The sequence below is a fragment of the Pelodiscus sinensis genome, chromosome 1 (assembly GCF_052426305.1).
Source record: "Pelodiscus sinensis isolate ZL-2025 chromosome 1, ASM5242630v1, whole genome shotgun sequence".
In the NCBI taxonomy this organism is placed as follows: Eukaryota; Metazoa; Chordata; order Testudines; family Trionychidae; genus Pelodiscus; species Pelodiscus sinensis.
Genome location: NC_143052.1, coordinates 353,352,606 through 353,371,356, shown reverse-complemented (window position 1 = coordinate 353,371,356; position 18,751 = coordinate 353,352,606). Strand labels below are relative to the sequence as shown.

The following is an 18,751-nucleotide window of genomic DNA, read 5'->3' as shown; positions in this document are numbered from 1 at the left end:
CAGATCCCAGGGTCCCCCTTGTGCCTCCCCGCCCCAGTTACCCCTACAGTCAGAGAAGTTCTCTCACTGGTACGTTTCTCAGGGGGAGCGGGCAGGGGGCCATACACAAATTTCCCACTGGAACGTGTTGGTTCCCATGACACATGGGCTGGGCAGGTACCTCAGGACAGAGTGGCAGGTTAGCAAGAGCTTCCAGGCCTGAATTACCCAGCAGGAAAGTACAGAAGGCGGTGGGAGACCTGTTAATGTGAGCTCTGTGTGACTTGGAGCAGGGGTTTCACCCTAAGTCTCATGTGAGCGGACGGAGCGCTGGGCTGGGGGGTTCTTTGTGTCCCACAAGGTCAGTGTGTTGAATGCGCATCCCCACTGACCCAGGGGCAGGTCACTCGGCCGTTGTCCGGGCCCTGGGCTGAGATGCGGTGCAGTGAGGCAGGAGGCCTGTGCGAGTCCAGCATCCATCGCTTAAGGACACTAGACTGTGCTGGTGCTCAGCCCATAGTGGAGTCCAGAGCCATGGGCACCGGCATCCAAATAGGAAATAAATGGTGATAAAATTGGGAGTCCAAACGTGACTGGTGATGGATGAGCGGGAGAGGTTGGACACAAACAAGGTCCTTGCCCTCCCCTGGGCAATGGTAGCCTTGCAGAAGGGGGGGAAGGCCCACCAGGAGAACACCCCCGCGCAGATCACTCCCCAACCAGCATGGCTCTATTCCTTCCTCAGGAAGGACAAAGAAAGGGGGCGACTTTTGACTTTCCAGCGGCTGCCACTGCCCACTCACCAGAGAACTGACCACAGAGCCAGAGGCAGGGAGGGAAAGAAATCTTTCCACTCCTGCTCCGTGGCTGCCAGTGTCTCCCACTGAGGGTGTGTCTAGACTACAGGGATTGTTCGAAAACAGTGGCCTTTTTTGAAACAAACTTCCCCGGAGTTTAGACTGCTACCGCGGTTTTTTTTAAGTAAATTGAAAGAATGGGGGAGTTTTTTCGAATGCGGAAAACCTCTTTTTAGGAGGAATAACACCTTTTTTTGAAAGTGTTCTTTTGGAAGAAAGGTGCTATGTAATGCAAGCCGCGCTGTTTCAATAGAGAGCATCCTGACTGCCTGGGTGCTCGCTTTCAAAAAAAAAAACAGCTTGCATTTTCAAAAGTACTGGTTACATAGAACATAAGAACATAAGAACGGCCGTACTGGGTCAGACCAAAGGTCCATCTAGCCCAGTATCCTGTCTACCGACAGTGGCCAGCACCAGGTGCCCCAGAGAGGGTGGACCGAAGACAATGTTCAAGCGATTTGTCTCCTGCCATCCCTCTCCAGCCTCTGACAAACAGAGGCCAAGGACACCATTTTATCCCCTGGCTAATAGCCTTTTATGGACCTAACCTCCATGAATTTATCCAGCTTCTCTTTAAACTCTATTATAGTCCTATAGTTATAGTCTAGATGCTCTTTTTTGAAAGAGACTTGCAGTCTAGACGTAGCCTGACTGTCAATGACCCGTCCTTAGAGACAGAAGATCCATGGACCCCAGAATCTCCTTCATGCCGTTATTTTCTTTTGTGTCCCAGGTACCTGTGACCAGGGTGGGCTCATGGGCATTAGCAAACTCATCCTGACACATCAGAGCTGTAGCTGGACTGCCCATGCTTTGGGGTTTGGAGCAGACCCCATCCTGTTGACTGAGGGAAAGAACTTTATAGATGGTCCCGATGAACACCGTTGGGAGTGTGATGGGTTGGGCCCCCGTGGGATATTCTGAAATGTGCTGACATACCACTAAGCTGCCTTTTCTGTCTGCCTGAGCATACTTTAGTCTTGTCTTGCTGAACCAGGCTCTTCAGCCTTCTCCAGCAACACTCCGGTAGGGCCGTACCCAGCTGTGGAATGAGATGGACACTGAAATCAGAAATATGTTTATTAATTACAAAAGATGGATTTCAAGTACTTAAAGAGGTAGCTAGTAGCAAGGCACTTTAACACATACGAGGTATCAGTTTTACATCTTTCCTCAGTTTTACTAGCAATTAGCACATCATCAACATACTGAACTAACACAGAACTGCAGGGAAGAGAGATAGAATTAAGGTCAGCTTTTTAAAAACTGAGAAAACAGAGTAGGGCTTTTACAATAACTTTACAAAAACATGTCCAGGTTAATTGATGACTCTGAAAGGAAAAGGCAAAGAGAAATTGGGAATTCTTATGCACTGGAATAGAAGAGAAGGCAGAACATAAATCTATTACAGAAAACCAGGTTAGGTACTACTGGAAATCTAGGGATTACAAACTTATTAATGGCTCTTAGGTCTTCTACAAATCTATAGATTTGCTTTTTCACAGGTAGTATAGGTGTATCACATGGTGAAGTTGTATAAACAAGTATCCCTTGTTCAAAGAGGGAAGAGATTACAGGCTTAATGCCCTCTTGTGCCTCCCTAGACAATAGATACAGGGCTACCCTTGGAAAAGGCTTGTTGTGTCTGTATGTTATTTGCACTGGTGTTGCAGAGGCTAGCAACCCCACTTCATTCACATGGGCTTCCCACAATGTCTCTGGGACATCTGAGAGGTCCAGGTGGGGTGTATATCCTGAGGTCTCATCAGATTCCTCTGAGAGTAGTAATGCCATCAAATTTGAAGCCTGATAGGGCGGAAGGTCAACAAATATCCCTTCCTCTCTACAGAGAAGGTTTGCACCCAATTTACACAACAAGTCACGTCCCATAAGGTTTACAGGAGAACAGGGAGATAACAGGAAAGAATGTTCAGCTGTCAAGGGTCCAAAGGGGGTGGGGGTGCAGATGGCATATCTGGGGAATCAAACTGTTTCTTTAGAGTAGCCAATTCTTGCTGCAGCTATTTCAATAGAATTCCTTTTTGGCTAGCCATAATGCTCTGATTCTTTTTTTTACTGCCACATCCTCCCAGAGGCACCAATATTCCATCTGGTTAGGATGTTTTTCCTCGAGGAAAACTCTAAAATAAGAAAGCTTTTGTAAGTCAAAGTTCTAGTTGCCATTTATTCTGGGAATTCCCCTGAGTATAGCCATTCCAAATGCTCAATAATTCCTTACGTCTCCTTAGTTTCAAACCAGCAGGCAATACCTAGCTGACTGATCATCTGAGACAAGGGAGTCCCAGGCTGTGAGAAACCTTTTCCCTCAGTCGGAGACAGACTTGAGGGAACAATCTCACCCATGTTAGCACTGTCCTATCCAAGAACAGCACAGGAGCCCAACAATACTACCCTCTCCAAGGATAGCACAGGCATCCAGCAACACTACCCTCTCCAAGGATAGTACAGGCGTCCAGCAACACTACCCTCTCCAAGGATAGTGTGGGAGTCCACACAAACTGTCAGCTTCACTCACACTCCTTATGTGCCGGGGGAAACCGCCCTTGCTTTCAGCAGCTGTGCAGTGACACTGACAGCACTGGTGCGGCTGCGGTCCCCCTCCGGACTTCACTCACTCAAAACCATGCGCTTGGACTCGCCACCAATCAGTCAGCAACAATAACAACAACAACAAAATCCAACCCCTATTTAGCTATACCCAGTGTTTTCGTTTTAAATTTCCCTCAAGCCTCTTAACAAAAAAATTTAAGTAAAAGATGACTCTTACCGCCAGCCGGTCCAGCTGGTGACGAGAACAGCGAGGCGGACTGGGGGATTTTAAATGGATCCCTTACCCTCCAGATGCGCGCTGTAGTCCATTCCCATTCCCCGTCATCAGCCTTTCCAACTGGAGTTCCAAGCCATCCCACTTCTGACACCAAATTGAAGGGGAAATCTCGCTCCCCTGGGGTACAGAGCCCCCAGAAGGGTCCGAGGCCGGAGGTCAAATCAGTGAGGCAGGAGAGAAACCTAGAAGGGAAAACTTTATGATACATGCATGCAGGCTGTCACTTCCAAGAGTGAAAGCAGCAGCAATGAGAGACAGATTCAGGTATCCTATATACAGAATGCTTAGACAGTTCAGTTGTTGATTGTTCTTCTTTAACATATCAAAGTCTCAGCAGAAGTACTCTGAGACTTCTGTTCCCCCCAGGAGTGCTAGAAGTAAGTTTTTACAGTACACAAAGCCATATGAGAATGTGGAGTGGAGAAGTCTACAAGGCAAACTGTGACAAAGATAAGGGTTTACATGACAAATTGTGACAGACTAGGAGTATCCATGAAGTTGAGATAGGCATTGTAAGGGTCTTTGATTAGAGTTAATTTGATTCTCTCTGTTACAGGGAGAGAGGCCTGGAAAACTTTTTAACCCTTACAGCAGTTTTCTTTTAGAGAGTTTTGATTTCCTGCACAGTCCCCCCTTTAGACACAATTGGAGTTATTTGATTTTTTCTCCCACATTACCATGTAAGATAGTACAAAAGACATTTCCCTTTGCTTGGGAAGTTGCGAAACTTTCCTGAGAGTATCCTGGAGATTTTTGCCCTTGAATGCATTCCTGAATAAAGCTGGTTGCTTAAGAAGGGTTCCTGAAATTGATATGCTAGGGGTTTTGGACCCCCATCCGAACCCTCGGATTAAAATTCTCCGTCACTATTCTAGGATGCATTTCATCAGGCCCTGGTGACTTGAAAGCATTTAACCTTTCTAGATGACTTTTTAACGTGTTCTTTTTTTATTTTATCTTCTAAACCTAACCCTTTCCCATTAGTATTCACTATGATATGTAGTCAAAATGCCTCACTTCAAATGCAGAAATGAGACAGGCATACAAATAGGACTGTCACGTTCAGTAAATCACAACCTTTCCCGTGACACTTTACATGAGTTACCTGGCATACAGCATATCTCATTTCTGTCACAGGCAGATCATATGCCCATTTTCTCAAAGAATTTGGAGTGTCACATCACAGCAAAATGGCTGAAATGTTCCAGGCTTTCCCAGTTCTGCGGCAATCCGCTGCTGTACAAAAACCATCTGGCGAACAGAATTCCATGTGTGTAAGACAGTGGATGACTGTGCAGAAGAATGTCATGTACTGGTACTCTTACAATGCTGGCAACATGTATGAGCTCAATTTCAATGCAAAACCACTAGTTCAGTCCACGGTAGTCCCAGATGCTGCCGAAAGGAACCGTGTTTCCCATAGTAGTACAACATGGAAGGACACAGAGCTCTTGATAAAAGTGGGTTGTGGTTAATTTAGTCAACAGAGGCACATACATGAAACATTGTGGTCTGCAAACTCAGTAAAGGCTCCCCGGACATGACAAGTACCTGGTACAACAAGTAATAGAAGCCTTACGTTTCCAACGTTCTCTATCTAGGTGGGGTTCTTTATGCCAGGCGATCTATCCATGCTAGGCAGGAGGAGATTTCACATGTAAAATATCAGCACTGGGAAGAGGGCAGGATTAGCAGCACAGCGCAAAGCATCAACTATTCTTGCACAGCACAATGAGATGTTGGAACTCCCGGGCACAATGTGAGCAGGGTACAGAAGAGAGTGGAGATGAACGGAGAGGAGAGTATACACTTTTATAGCAATGAGGGTTAAGTGTATATGTAGCAGGGAATGAAACCTTCCTGCTTCCATGGACAAGCCAGCTCTAAATGTGGGGGTTTAGGAAGAATCTTTCCCTTGAGTGGGATACCTGTGTAAAACCTCCATGGGGTTTACTGGCTACTAGAGACAGGATATGGATCAGAAGGACCAGAGCTCTGATCCAGCCTGGCTACTCCTATGTCCCTAGATATCTAACGGCCAAAACCATTCTCTAACCGAAGGGGTGTCTCTGGTTTATGTGATGTGGCAGCAGCACTCCATGGAATGCAGAGATAGTTGATGGCCAGCAAGGTGAGTTAGCTTGCACATCATGCATAAGCTTCTTTATGCCTGTCCATCTGGCATAAAATGGGCAGCATAAGGACAAAATTCCCCTGTGGCCTTCCTCTCAGACTAATGAAGCCTCCTTAATTTGCTGGGTGCACTAAAGTGGATTTCGTTAAGCCTTGGCCCTGGATTTGCAGTGAAACTTCCCTGGGAGCAAAAATGTCTGTTTTACTACATAGAGTTAATGGGTTAACATCCCTGTTTTGGAGCCAAGGGGCCCTCTCTTTGCCATGTGGAAGAAGCCAGCTAGTAAGTCACATTGCACTGGAGTCAGCACCATTTCCACTTCAGAGACAACAGGTAACCTATTTGCTTCTGCAGCTGCTTGGTTTTCATCCCGTAAACAATGGGGTTTAGCATGGGGGGGACGAGCACGTAGAGATCGGCCAGCAGGATGTGAATGTGTTTAGGGATATTGTGGCCAAAGCGGTGGGTTAGGAAAGTGAAAAAGGCAGGGATGTAAAATAAGAGGATGATACAGACGTGGGAGCCGCAAGTGCTGAGAGGTTTGTGTCGGGCGTCTTTGGTGGGCAACTTGAAGACAGCCCTGAGGATCAGCACATAAGACACAATAATAAATAGAACGTCTAGTATAAAAGTTACAATAGGCACTGCCAAGCCATACCATATATTGAGAGAGATGTCCGCACAGGCCAGCCTGGCCACCCCTATGTGCTCACAGTAGGAGTGAGGGATGACGTTGCTTGCACAGAAAGGCAGCCGTTTGATCAGAAAGACTTGGGGAACAATTATACAAAAGCTTCTGATGACAATGGCTGTGGCTATTTTCCCGATCTTCTTTTTGGTGAGGACAGTCGTGTACCTCAGGGGGTTGCAGATAGCGACGTATCGATCGAACCCCATAGCCAGCAAGATGGCGGACTCGGCGGCAACCCCAAAGTGTAAAAAGAAGAGTTGGGTGAGGCAGGAACTGAAGGAAATGGCTTTGGGTCCAAACCAGAAGATGGCCAGTATGTTGGGCACCGTAGATGTAGATAATATTAAATCGGCCACCGCCAGCATGGAGAGGAAAATGAACATGGGCTCATGCAGCCTGCGCTGGGTGGCGATGAGCAGGAGGAGACCACAGTTCCCCAGAACAGCCGCCGTGTACATCAGCGCGAAGGGGATGGAGATCCAGGGGTGCCAGGGCTCCAGGCCCGGGATACCGACCAGGACGAAGGTGAGGTGACTGAACGTTGTGCTGTTGGGTGCAGCCATGGGCCGCTTAGGGCTCCGTTTGGGCGCCGGGCCCGGCTGGAAGCAGAGACAAGGTCAGTGCTTGCTGGGATCCCGCTACCTCCTACTCACTTCTCACTTCCCACTCACTCCCTGCATCCCTGCTTCGAGAGCTGCACTCAGAGCTGCGTAGGGCAGAGCTGGAGCCGGTGACAGGGACCTATCAGGAACTTCGAGCTCAGAGGTGACCACTCGACAAACCAGCCACAGAGCAGGCAGGGCCGGGTGGAGAGTCTCAGAGAGCCCAGCCCGTGAAGCCGGCCTCCCTCAGCTCTGGAACACATCCGGATGCTGTTATGGACCTTTCAGTTACTCGAGCACCGGGATAATTTATTGCTCCATTTCTGGCCCTGCTCCCTACTTTGCCATGGAGAGATGCTGAACCCCCCGAGGAGCTGCAGAGCCCACGAACACAGCGGCCACTCAGAGGTGCCTCAGTGCAGAAAGGGGCACTAATGGATTCAGAGCCTGGGGACACAGGACTGGGCCCAGGATCCCAGCGGTGGCTGGCCTGGCCCCAGACACGGCTGGGATAGAATCTCCCTGCGCCCTCGGACAGTCCCCGGCCATAGAGCCACCCGAGTGCATTTGGCCCCACCTCCGCGCTGGGCGCTCCTGTTCACTGGACCTCTGGGTCCTTGTCATGTCCATCACCCATTGATCTTTCTGCAGCTCTGCTTGGCCAGCAGCAGGATCTATCCTGCTAACCCTTCGCACAGCCCGTGGAAATTTAGCAAATGTGAATCATTGGCTGTTCCCCCTAAAGTATAATATTGTATGATATATTTCAGAGGGTGTGTCTGTCCATCTGTCTGTCTGGCAAAGAGCTCCTCCAAAATGAGTGGAGCCAGCACCACCAGATATGGTAGGCAGATTCCTTTTCCCATTACTTACAGCAAGGTCAATGGTTTCCTATGTGGAGAAAACAGGAAGTGCCCGAGAAGGGATTGTTCCTCTGAACACCAAACAGAAAAGCAACAGACTCACTTGAAAAGGCGCCTCCACCTCTCGTTCAGGACAGGTCCTGCTCCAAGACTCACAGCCCCACACTTCCTTTGCCGTGGGCAGGCGAGGCTGAAGCTATACCTCCTCCACATGGGATCACTGCTGGAAGTACCGCTCTGTGACGGGAGGATGGAGAGTACATGTTTTGCTCCCGTCCTCATTTTGGCTGAGTAAATCAGGACGCACATGATCCTGGACTTGCCTCTGTGGGGGACATGCCCGGCTCTCCCAGCTGTGCCTGTTGGATCTGCAGCTGCCATGAAAATGAGATCACCTGGCCCCAAGCTGTGGTGGGGAGAGAGGGTTGGAGTAGCCCTCTCTCCAACGCAGCCTGCACACTGAACACTCCCTCCGCAGCTCAGCCTAGAGCAATGGCTCAAAGGAACCCCGGCCATGTTCATGTTATTACACCCCCCCCCCCGGCAAAGTTCCCTGTGTGTCAGCCCCAAGGAAGGCCGGGTCCCCTCCCAGCGCCAGAGGGAGGCCCCTGAAGAGAGACAAAACCTCCCACTCCCCGTTGCAACCGATGGCTGATGACTGCGTGTCACATTCACTCACATATGCCCCTGCTGGTGTTTCCTGCTCTTCCTTGTAGCCCTGGTGCTGCTCCCGGGTGCAGGGGCAGGCTGGTCAAAATGGACCCTACTCGGACCCAGGCTGGATAGCCCCGTTAGAAGGAGCCGCACGTTGCACTTTCCTGTTTTAACTCGCTGCCCAAGACCAGCAGCTAGTCAGTGAGGGCTCCCTGGGGGCACAGCCGGGCCCAGCTCGGACACACCTGGGAGACTCTCCAGGGTAACAGCTGAGCAGGAACCTCCGGCACAAATGCTCCTCGCCCCCCATGGGCTCCTCCATCCACCAGGTCTGGAAATGGCCGAGTGCCCCAGGCAGGGACGTTCTATTGCAAACCCTGCCTGGGCACCAGGCATCTCCCTGCTTATGTACCTGGACGCCAAGTCCCTGGGGCCTTTCTCCTGCCTGCAGAAGCCCTGCCGCTCACCCCAGCCCTTCTCACTGCTTCAGTTGTGTCCCTGGGCAGCCTTTTCCCAGACCCCCAAGGCAGGCCCAGCTCCTGGCAGTCTTGATGCAGGATTTGGGAGTGGAGACCTCGGTTGCTCCATGAGAATTGCACTTTCCCTCCCAGCACAGAGTAACTACAGAGCTTCCGTCTGTCTCTGCCCGTCTGTCCATGCACCCGCTCTCTCTGCCCCCTCCAGCCCTGCCCCCGTGTCTGTGTCCCGGACGTTCATTCGCATTTCGTAGCGGAGACATTGGGGGCTCAGGGTCAGGAAATGCTGGTGCCTCTGCCCGGCCCTGGACTGGGTCAAATCCCACTGATAACATGCAAGGGCACCTTTCTCAGCAGGGGGACAGCCATTCAGAAAGCCCCCCCAAAAACACTCACTGGGCTCCTGCCCCAGCTGGGGATGAGGAGTCTCTGCCTGGGATCCAGGTGGGGAGCTGCAGGGTCAGGAACTGCACTGGCCGGGGCTCGGAGGCAGGGACATTTATCCTGCCTGCCTGGGAGTCCCAGCGGGGTCGGAGCCAGCAGGGAGCCCTGGGCACAGAGCAGTTTCCAGCTCAGCCGCAGGCAGGGGCAGGCTGGGATCAGGGGATTTGTGTGCCTGTCCCTGCCCTGCTCAGCTTTGTCTCTGATTAGTGCCAACTCCTCCTCCGTGTGCAGCCCAGTGGTGAATGGGTCACCACAGTCCTGAACCCAGCCAGCCTGTGGGGTGGACTCACCCTCTAAGCCTCCAACTCCAGCCTGTAGTCTTGGGTGTGGGGATACTTCCTGCTCGACAAATGCCTGGGCCAGGCCCACAGGCCAGCCTGTCGCCTTCCAGGTCCCGCATCATGAGGGGCAGCCTGTTTGTCTCCTGCGGGGTGTCCCGGGACGCCCTGCTCTGCCATTCTAACGCCCCTGCAGCTTCCTGTTATGCAGGTTGGGCAGCTGCCCCGCGCTTGTGTTCAATGGAATCCCCCAGCGTGAAGGGTCTTAATTCCCCAAAGTTGGGGGGTGTCCAACCTGTGGTGTAGCCAAGCGCCGCTCCCTGCCAGTGTAACCCACACACCTAGTGTGGTTACCATGCAGTGGCACCTAGACCATGCGACAGTTAAGATCAAGAGACCTCTACAGCGTGGGCTGGGAGCCAGCTGGCTTTTAGCTCAGAGGCTAGCAGCTCCTGTACTCTGCTTCAGAGGGCCCAGGTTCAAATCCACCTGGTGGTGGTTACACCTGAACACCCCCCCCCTCCAAGATAATCAACCCACCGCTCTCCAAAACTGCTGTTAGCGTGGCTACGTTGGGGGTTGAAGACTCAGCCCCTGGCCAGAGCCAAGTTCTGGGAGAGCCGAGCTGGGATGAGCTGTCACAGAGTTCCACATCCTCCCCCTTCCCACCCACCCCCTGAGACCAGCTGAGAGTCTGACACGGGCTGGGGGCTGATTTCATTGCACTGACCCACAGGCAGGTGGAGGCTCCATGTAGACCCCACGACTGCGCAGGCACCCTGGCTGGGCTTCAGGCTGCCCTGGCCAGTGGCTGGGACCTCAGGGTGAGGACAAAGGGATACAGGAGGGTCCCCCCAGGAAAATGTGGATGGGTTGGGGGTATCTACTTCCAGACAAGGGGAGGGCCCCAGCTCCCTCGGTCCTGCCCCATCACCCAGCACCCTTCCATTGCGGGTCTGAGCTCCCATCATAGCTGCTTTGCCTCCTGTCCAACCCTAGGTCGCTCCAGCCCTTCCCCATCCCCATCTCCTGGCTGCTGCTCACTAACTGGGCAAGGGGATGGGCCACCTGCCTGGACCCTGGTCAGCACTTCCCTGTCCACCTGGCCATCTGCAGTGTCTCCCAGTCACCCTTCCCTCTCCCAGTCACCGTTTCCCCACGGTTGCCAGGTTGCCAGGTGACTGGTTTCTGAGCGGACATATGGTGAGAGAGGGACCTGGACAGCTCCAGTCAGCACTACTAGCTGGGCCACCAAGAGTGCAGCCAGCCATGCAGCGGGGTAAGACAGGCCCCATGCCCTGGCTCTCTGGCCCTGGAAGTGGCTGGCACGTCCCGGTCCAAGACACAGGCTCCGTGTGCTGCCCCCACCCTGGGGTGGGGCTGCAGCTCCCATTGACGAGGCCCTTCAGCCAATAAGAGCTGCAGGGACAGTGCCTTTAATTGAGGGCAGCCCATGGAGCTCCCTGGCCAGCACCCATCAGGGAGAGGGACAGGATGGCTACTTCCTGCATGCCCTGACCAGAGCCTGCGCCTGCAACCCTGCCTCACTCCAAGCCCCCACTTGAACCCCAAAGCTCTCAGCACAGCCCTTCCCACCCCTTGAACCTCTCAGCCCTTGTCCAGAGTCTACACCCCAAAGCCCACCTCAGCCCGAGTCAAATAGCAGCTGCTCAAGGAGGAGGCAGATCGACCAATCCCAGTCGGGGGGGCTCTGCGCCAGCACCTCAGAGCATGAAAGGGGGCACCTCACAGCCAGGGGGGCCGCCTGTCATACACTCCTAGATGCTTGAACCCTGTGCTGCCCCATGCTCTTCCCCCGCTCCATCCCTTCCTCCAATCTCATGCCTGCCCCATCGCTCCTCCTCCACTCTACCCAAGGCCACATTCCACTTCTGCCAAAACTGCCCCCTGTCCCAGCTCCTCCTGCCCCTCGGCCTGCCAAAAGTTACCTCCCATTTCACCCCAACTCCTCCCACCTCTTCCCCCTCTGCTCTGACCCTCCCCTACCCCTGCCTGCCCCCACTCCTTCCCCACCTCCTCCCAATGCTTCCTGCCTCAGGGCTGCTGATGGGGCTGAGTGTTGTCACAGAGTGGCAAGGCCCTCGCCCCTTAGGACAAGGGGTTAGGCCCTGAGGCCTGGCAAAGGGGGCTCAACTCCACGTGTGTATCTGTTCCCACGGCTCAGGGGCAATAACCAGAGCTTGTCCCTAGGAGAGAGGGTGGCCAGTCAATAAACACACCCCCTTCCCTCAGGGCAGTGAAGCCCAGTGGCCAGAGTCAATGACACTCCTCCCTTTGCCGAAGACAATGGGGCCTAGTGGTCAGAGTCAGTAATACCCCTCCTTTTGTTAGTCAGGGACTTGGTCTCCTCAGCCTCTTCACCTGCCCCGTATCTCTGTCACCGGTTGTCAGTTCAGTATAACGCAGGGTGGCTGGTACAAGAACAACTTTATTTAATACTATACAACCCAAATCCGGTTGTCACAGTGAAACAGTTGCAAGAAGCCAGAACCAACACACAGGGAACTGAACTCGGGCACTACAAGTAAGAGGGGATCACGGTGCCATGTTCTCCGTGTTCACAGCAGCGGTCGGCAGATGTCTCAGGACAGGGAAAAAGGGAACCCAATAAAGCCGGTTGGTGTTGTAGGGCTCAGGCAGGTGGAAGGTTTTCTCGCATCTTCCCTCAGGTCTGCTCTCCTTGATGTGTCATCCTGTGTGCAGTTTTCAAAGAGGAAAGCGAATGATAGAAGTGTTTGTGGTATGTTTGTGGTGTGTGTGAGAGTGTGTGTGTGTGTAGTGTGTGTGGAGGGTGAGAGTGTTTGTGGTTTATGAGTCTGTTTCCGGAATGTGTGTGTGATATATCAGTATGGGTGTGGTAAGCGTGGGTGTGACGTGTGTGTTGTATCTGGTGTGTGGTGTGTGTGTATACATGTGTGGTGAGTGTGTGTGTGTGTGTTTGTGTGTGGTGAATGTGTGTGTGTTGCTTGTGAGGTGTGTGTTATATGCGGTGACATCATCTGATCGCAATCATCTGATCGCATTTGAGAAAACAGTCCCTGTTCTGCTCATATACCTGTACTTTCTAGACTTAGTCTTTCCCTAAGGCTATGTCTAGACTGCAAGCCTCTTTCGAAAGAGAGCGTCTAGACTGCACGCGGAATTTCGAAAAAGCAAGCCGCTTTTTCGAAAGAAAGCACCCAGTGAGTCTGGATGCTCTCTTTCTAACAAGCCTGTTTGCTTTCAAGAACGCCTTCTTTCGAAAGAGCACTTTCGAAAGAAGGCGTTCTTCCTTGTGGAATTAGGTTTACAACCGTCGAAAGAAAAGCCGCATTCTTTCGATTTAATTTAAGGCTACTTTTTTCGAAAAAAACCCTGAGTCTGGACACAGCCTAAGGGTGGACACCACTGGATTCTCAATTTGTGGGTCCCCAGCTCCTCACCGTTTCTTCTGGGGTCTCTCTCTGGACACACAAGATGAAGAGGAAGATTACCATTCATCAGCCCACACTGTGTTTTCATTGGATCTCCTGGCCCCCTGCCATTCTACTTCAACTAAAGTGCTGGAATATTCAGACAATTGAATTTCTCCCTCTCAGTTCTCATATTTTTCCCTATAGCCCTCAGTTCCAATCCTTTTCTTCCCAGCTCTTCTCAACTCTCGCTTTGGATGGGAGGCAGAAGAGACCCAAACTGAAGACCTTGATTTCTTCCACTGCTGCCTTAAATCGGTTTTCCATAAGGCAGGAGCCCTTTGTTTGATGGCCCCCACATCACCGAAGAAAAGTGAAGCCATCCAAGAGGGATGATCGTATCAGCTTATACCCAAAGTAGCACAGCTGAACTACAAATAGAATCATAGAATCAGAGAATACTAGGACTGGAAGGGACCTTGAGAGGTCATCGAGTCCAGTCCCCTGCCCTCATGGCAGGACCAAATACTGTCTAGACCATCCCTGATAGACATTTATCTAACCTACTCTTAAATATCTCCCATGCTGGAGATTCCACAACCTCCCTGAGCAATTAAAACAGTACTTGACCACCCTGACAGTTAGGAATTTTTTCCTAATGTCCAACCTAAACCTCCATTTCTGCAGTTTAAGCTCATTGCTTCTTGTTCTGTCCTCAGAGGCCAAGATGAACAAGTTTTCTCCCTCCTCCTAATGACACCCTTTTAGATACCTGAAAACGGCTATCATGTCCCCCCTCAGTCTTCTCTCTTCTAAACTAAACAAACCCAATTCTTGCAGCCTTCCTTCATAGGTTATGTTCTCTAGACTTTTCATCATTCTTGTTGCTCTTCTCTGGACTCTCTCCAATTTCTCCACATCTTTCTTGAAATGTGGTGCCCAGAAATGGATACAATACTCCAACTGAGGCCTAACCAGCGCAGAGTAAAGTGGAAGAATGACTTCTCGTGTCTTGTGTCTTGCTCACAATACACCTCTTAATGCTGTTTTTGCAACAGCATCACACTGCTGACTCATATTCAGCTTGTGGTCCAGTATAACTCCTAGATCCCTTTCTGCCATACTCCTTCCTAGACAGTCGCTTCCCATTCTGTATGTTTGAAACTGATTGTCCCTTCCTCAGTGGAGCACTTTGCATTTGTCTTTATTAAACCTCATCCTGTTTATTCAGACCATTTCTCCAACTTATCCCGATCATTTTGAATTATGACCCTATCCTCCAGAGCAGTCGCAACCCCTGTCAGCTTGGTATCATCTGCAAACTTAATAAGCATATTTTCTATGCCAATATAAAAATTGTTGATGAAGATATTGAAGGGACCTGGTCCCAAAACAGACCCCTGCTGAATCCCACTTGTTATTCCTTTTCAGCAGTATTGAGAACCATTAATAACTACTCTCTGAGTACGATTATCCACCCAGTTATACACCCACCTTATAGTAGCCCCATCTAAGTTGTATTTGCCTAGTTTATTGATGAGAATATCATGCGAGACCTTATCAAATGCCTTACTAAAGTCTAGTTATACCACACCCACCGCTCCTCCCTTATCCAAAAGACTCATTATCCTATCAAAAAAGCTATCAGATTGGTTTGACATGATTTCTTCTTTACAAACTAATGCTGGCTGTTCCCTATCAGCTTGCCACCTTCCAAGTGTTTACAGATGATTTCCTTAATTACTTACTCCATTATCTTCCCTGGCACAGAAGTTAAACTAACAAGTCTGTAGTTTCGTGGGTTGTTCTTATTTCCCTTTTTATAAATGGGCACTAGATTTGCCCTTTCCCAGTCTTCTGGAATCTCTCCTGTCTGCCTTGATTTTCCAAAGATGATAGCTAGAGGCTCAGCTACCTCCTTTATCAGCTCCTTGGGTATTTAAGGATAAATTTAATTTGTTAGTATGACCTCTGTGAGACCTGGATTTTAAGCCTGGTCTTTGGAAACGGGTTCATGCTTGGCCATAGGTGAAACTGGTATAAACCTGTTTTACTGTTATGAACCTGTTGTTAGGCCAAAGAAGGGAATGTGATGGGGTAAGTAATGATTGGAGGGGATTTGGTGCAGAGGGCATGACCTGTGTATGTGTGTAACTATAGGTGGTCAGTAGGAAAGGGGTGATTACCATGTAAGATAGTACAAAAGACATTTCCCTTTGCTTGGGAAGTTGTGAAACTTTCCTGAGAGTATCCTGGAGATTTTTGCCCTTGAATGCATTCCTGAATAAAGCTGGTTGCTTAAGAAGGGTTCCTGAAATTGATATGCTAGGGGTTTTGGACCCCCATCCGAACCCTCGGATTAACATTCTCCGTCACTATTCTAGGATGCATTTCATCAGGCCCTGGTGACTTGCAAGCATTTAACCTTTCTAGATGACTTTTTAACGTGTTCTTTTTTTATTTTATCTTCTAAACCTAACCCCTTCCCATTAGTAGTCACTATGATATGTAGTCAAAATGCCTCACTTCAAATGCAGAAATGAGACAGGCATACAAATAGGACTGTCACGTTCAGTAAATCACAACCTTTCCCATGACACTTCACATGAGTTACCTGGCATACAGCATATCTCATTTCTGTCACAGGCAGATCATATGCCCATTTTCTCAAAGAATTTGGAGTGTCACATCACAGCAAAATGGCTGAAATATTCCAGGCTTTCCCAGTTCTGCGGCAATCCGCTGCTGTACAAAAACCATCTGGCGAACAGAATTCCATGTGTGTAAGACAGTGGATGACTGTGCAGAAGAATGTCATGTACTGGTACTCTTACAATGCTGGCAACATGTATGAGCTCAATTTCAATGCAAAACCACTAGTTCAGTCCACGGTAGTCCCAGATGCTGCCGAAAGGAGCCGTGTTTCCCATAGTAGTACAACATGGAAGGACACAGAGCTCTTGATAAAAGAGGGTTGTGGTTAATTTAGTCAACAGAGGCACATACATGAAACATTGTGGTCTGCAAACTCAGTAAAGGCTCCCCGGACATGACAAGTACCTGGTACAACAAGTAATAGAAGCCTTACGTTTCCAAAGTTCTCTATCTAGGTGGGGTTCTTTATGCCAGGCGATCTATCCATGCTAGGCAGGAGGAGATTTCACATGTAAAATATCAGCACTGGGAAGAGGGCAGGATTAGCAGCACAGCGCAAAGCATCAACTATTCTTGCACAGCACAATGAGATGTTGGAACTCCCGGGCACAATGTGAGCAGGGTACAGAAGAGAGTGGAGATGAATGGAGAGGAGAGTATACACTTTTATAGCAATGAGGGTTAAGTGTATATGTAGCAGGGAATGAAACCTTCCTGCTTCCACAGACAAGCCAGCTCTAACTGTGGGGGTTTAGGAAGAATCTTTCCCTTGAGTGGGATACCTGTGTAAAACCTCCATGGGGTCTACTGGCTACTAGAGACAGGATACGGATCAGATGGACCAGAGCTCTTATCCAGCCTGGCTACTCCTATGAGCCTAGATATCTAATGGCCAAAATCATTCTCTAACCGGAGGAGTGTCTCTGGTTTATGTGATGTGGCAGCAGCACTCCATGGAATGCAGAGATAGTTGATGGCCAGCAAGGTGAGTTAGCTTGCACATCATGCATAAGCTTCTTAATGCCTGTCCATCTGGCATAAAATGGGCAGCATAAGGACAAAACTCCCCTGTGGCCTTCCTCTCAGACTAATGAAGCCTCCTTAATTTGCTGGGTGCACTAAAGTGGATTTCGTTAAGCCTTGGCCCTGGATTTGCAGGGAAACTTCCCTGGGAGCAAAAATGTCTGTTTTACTACATGGAGTTAATTGGTTAACGTCCCTGTTTTGGAGCCAAGGGGCCCTCTCTTTGCCATGTGGAAGAAGCCAGATAGTAAGTCACATTGCACTGGATTCAGCACCATTTCCACTTCAGAGACAACAGGTAACCTATTTGCTTCTGCAGCTGCTTGGTTTTCATCCCGTAAAGAATGGGGTTTAGCATGGGGGGGACGACCACGTAGAGATCGGCCAGCAGGATGTGAATGTGTTTAGGGATATTGGGGCCAAAGCGGTGGGCTAGGAAAGTGAAAAAGGCAGGGATGTAAAATAAGAGAATGATACAGACGTGGGAGCCGCAAGTGCTGAGAGGTTTGTGTCGGGCGTCTTTGGTGGGTAGCTTGAAGACAGCCCTGAGGATCAGCACATAAGACACAGCGATAAACACAACATCGAGCATAAGGGTTACAATAGGCACTGCAAAGCCATACCAGATATTGAGAGAGATGTCCGCACAGGCCAGCCTGGCCACCGCGATGTGCTCACAGTAGGAGTGCTGGATGACGTTGCTTGCGCAGAAGGGCAGCCGTTTGATCATAAAGACTTGGGGAACAATTATACAAAAACTTCTGACGACAATGGCCGTGGCTATTTTCCCGATCTTCTCGTTGGTGAGGACAGTCGTGTACCTCAGGGGATCGCAGACGGCGACGTACCGATCGAACCCCATGGCCAGCAGGACGGCTGACTCAGCAACAAACACAAAGTGCACAAAGAACACCTGGGTGAGGCAGGCACTGAAGGAAATGGCCTTGGGTCCAAACCAGAAGATGGCCAGCGTGCTGGGCACGGTGCAGGTGGATATCAGTAAGTCGGCCACCGCCAGCATGGAGAGGAAAATGAACATGGGCTCGTGCAGCCTGTTCTGGGTGGCGATGAGCAGGAGGAGACCACAGTTCCCCAGAACAGCCGCCGTGTACATCAGCGAGAAAGGGATGGAGATCCAGGGGTGCCAGGGCTCCAGGCCCAGGATGCCGACCAGGACGAAGCTGAGGTGACTGAACGTTGTGCTGTTGGGCGCGGCCATGGGGTGCTGAGGGCTCCGCTTGGGTGCTGGTCCCGGCTGGAAGCAGAGACAAGGTCAGTGCCTGCTGGGATCCCGCTACCTCACACTCACTTCTCACTTCCCACTCACTCCCTGCATCCCGGCTGCGAGAGCTGCACTCAGAGCTGCGCAGGGCAGAGCTGGAGCCAGTGACAGGGACCTGTCAGGAGCTTCGAGCTCAGAGGTGACCACTCGACAAACCAGCCACAGAGCAGGCAGGGCCAGGCGGAGAGTCTCAGAGAGCACAGCCCGTGAAGCCGGCCTCCCTCAGATCTGGAACACATCCGGAAGCTATTATGGACCTTTTAGTTACTCGAGCACCAGGATAATTTATTGCTCCATTTCTGGCCCTGCTCCCTACTTTGCCATGGAGAGATGCTGAGCCCCCCGGGGAGCTGCAGAGCCCACGAACACAGCGGCCACTCAGAGGTGCCTCGGTGCAGAAAGGGAAACTAATGAATTCAGAGCCTGGGGACACAGGACTGGTCCCAGGATCCCAGCGGTGGCCGGACCGGCCCCAGACACAACAGGGATAGAATCTCCCTGCGCCTACGGACAGTCCCCGGCCATAGAGCCATCCGAGCGCGTTTGGCCCCA

The 18,751-nt window shown here is 50.7% G+C and overlaps 2 protein-coding genes across 2 annotated transcripts; both read right to left on the bottom strand.

Annotated features, from left to right (window-relative positions):
• Positions 1 to 6,121: 6,121 nt before the first annotated feature.
• Positions 6,122 to 7,072, bottom strand: LOC142827345 (olfactory receptor 52B2-like). Its single transcript, XM_075922374.2, has one exon. The coding sequence runs from the start codon at positions 7,070 to 7,072 to the stop codon at positions 6,122 to 6,124; it is 951 nt and encodes a 316-aa protein (XP_075778489.2).
• Positions 7,073 to 17,185: 10,113 nt separating this feature from the next.
• Positions 17,186 to 18,136, bottom strand: LOC142827343 (olfactory receptor 52B2-like). Its single transcript, XM_075922360.2, has one exon. It carries the CDS (start codon positions 18,134 to 18,136, stop codon positions 17,186 to 17,188), a length of 951 nt encoding a protein of 316 aa, XP_075778475.2.
• Between the last annotated feature and the right edge of the window lie 615 nt (positions 18,137 to 18,751).

What these genes read in the sequence shown, in the direction of transcription:
- LOC142827343 (XM_075922360.2), bottom strand. Translation starts at nt 18,136, where the DNA reads ATGGCCGCGCCCAACAGCACAACGTTCAGTCACCTCAGCTTCGTCCTG.
- LOC142827345 (XM_075922374.2), bottom strand. Translation starts at nt 7,072, where the DNA reads ATGGCTGCACCCAACAGCACAACGTTCAGTCACCTCACCTTCGTCCTG.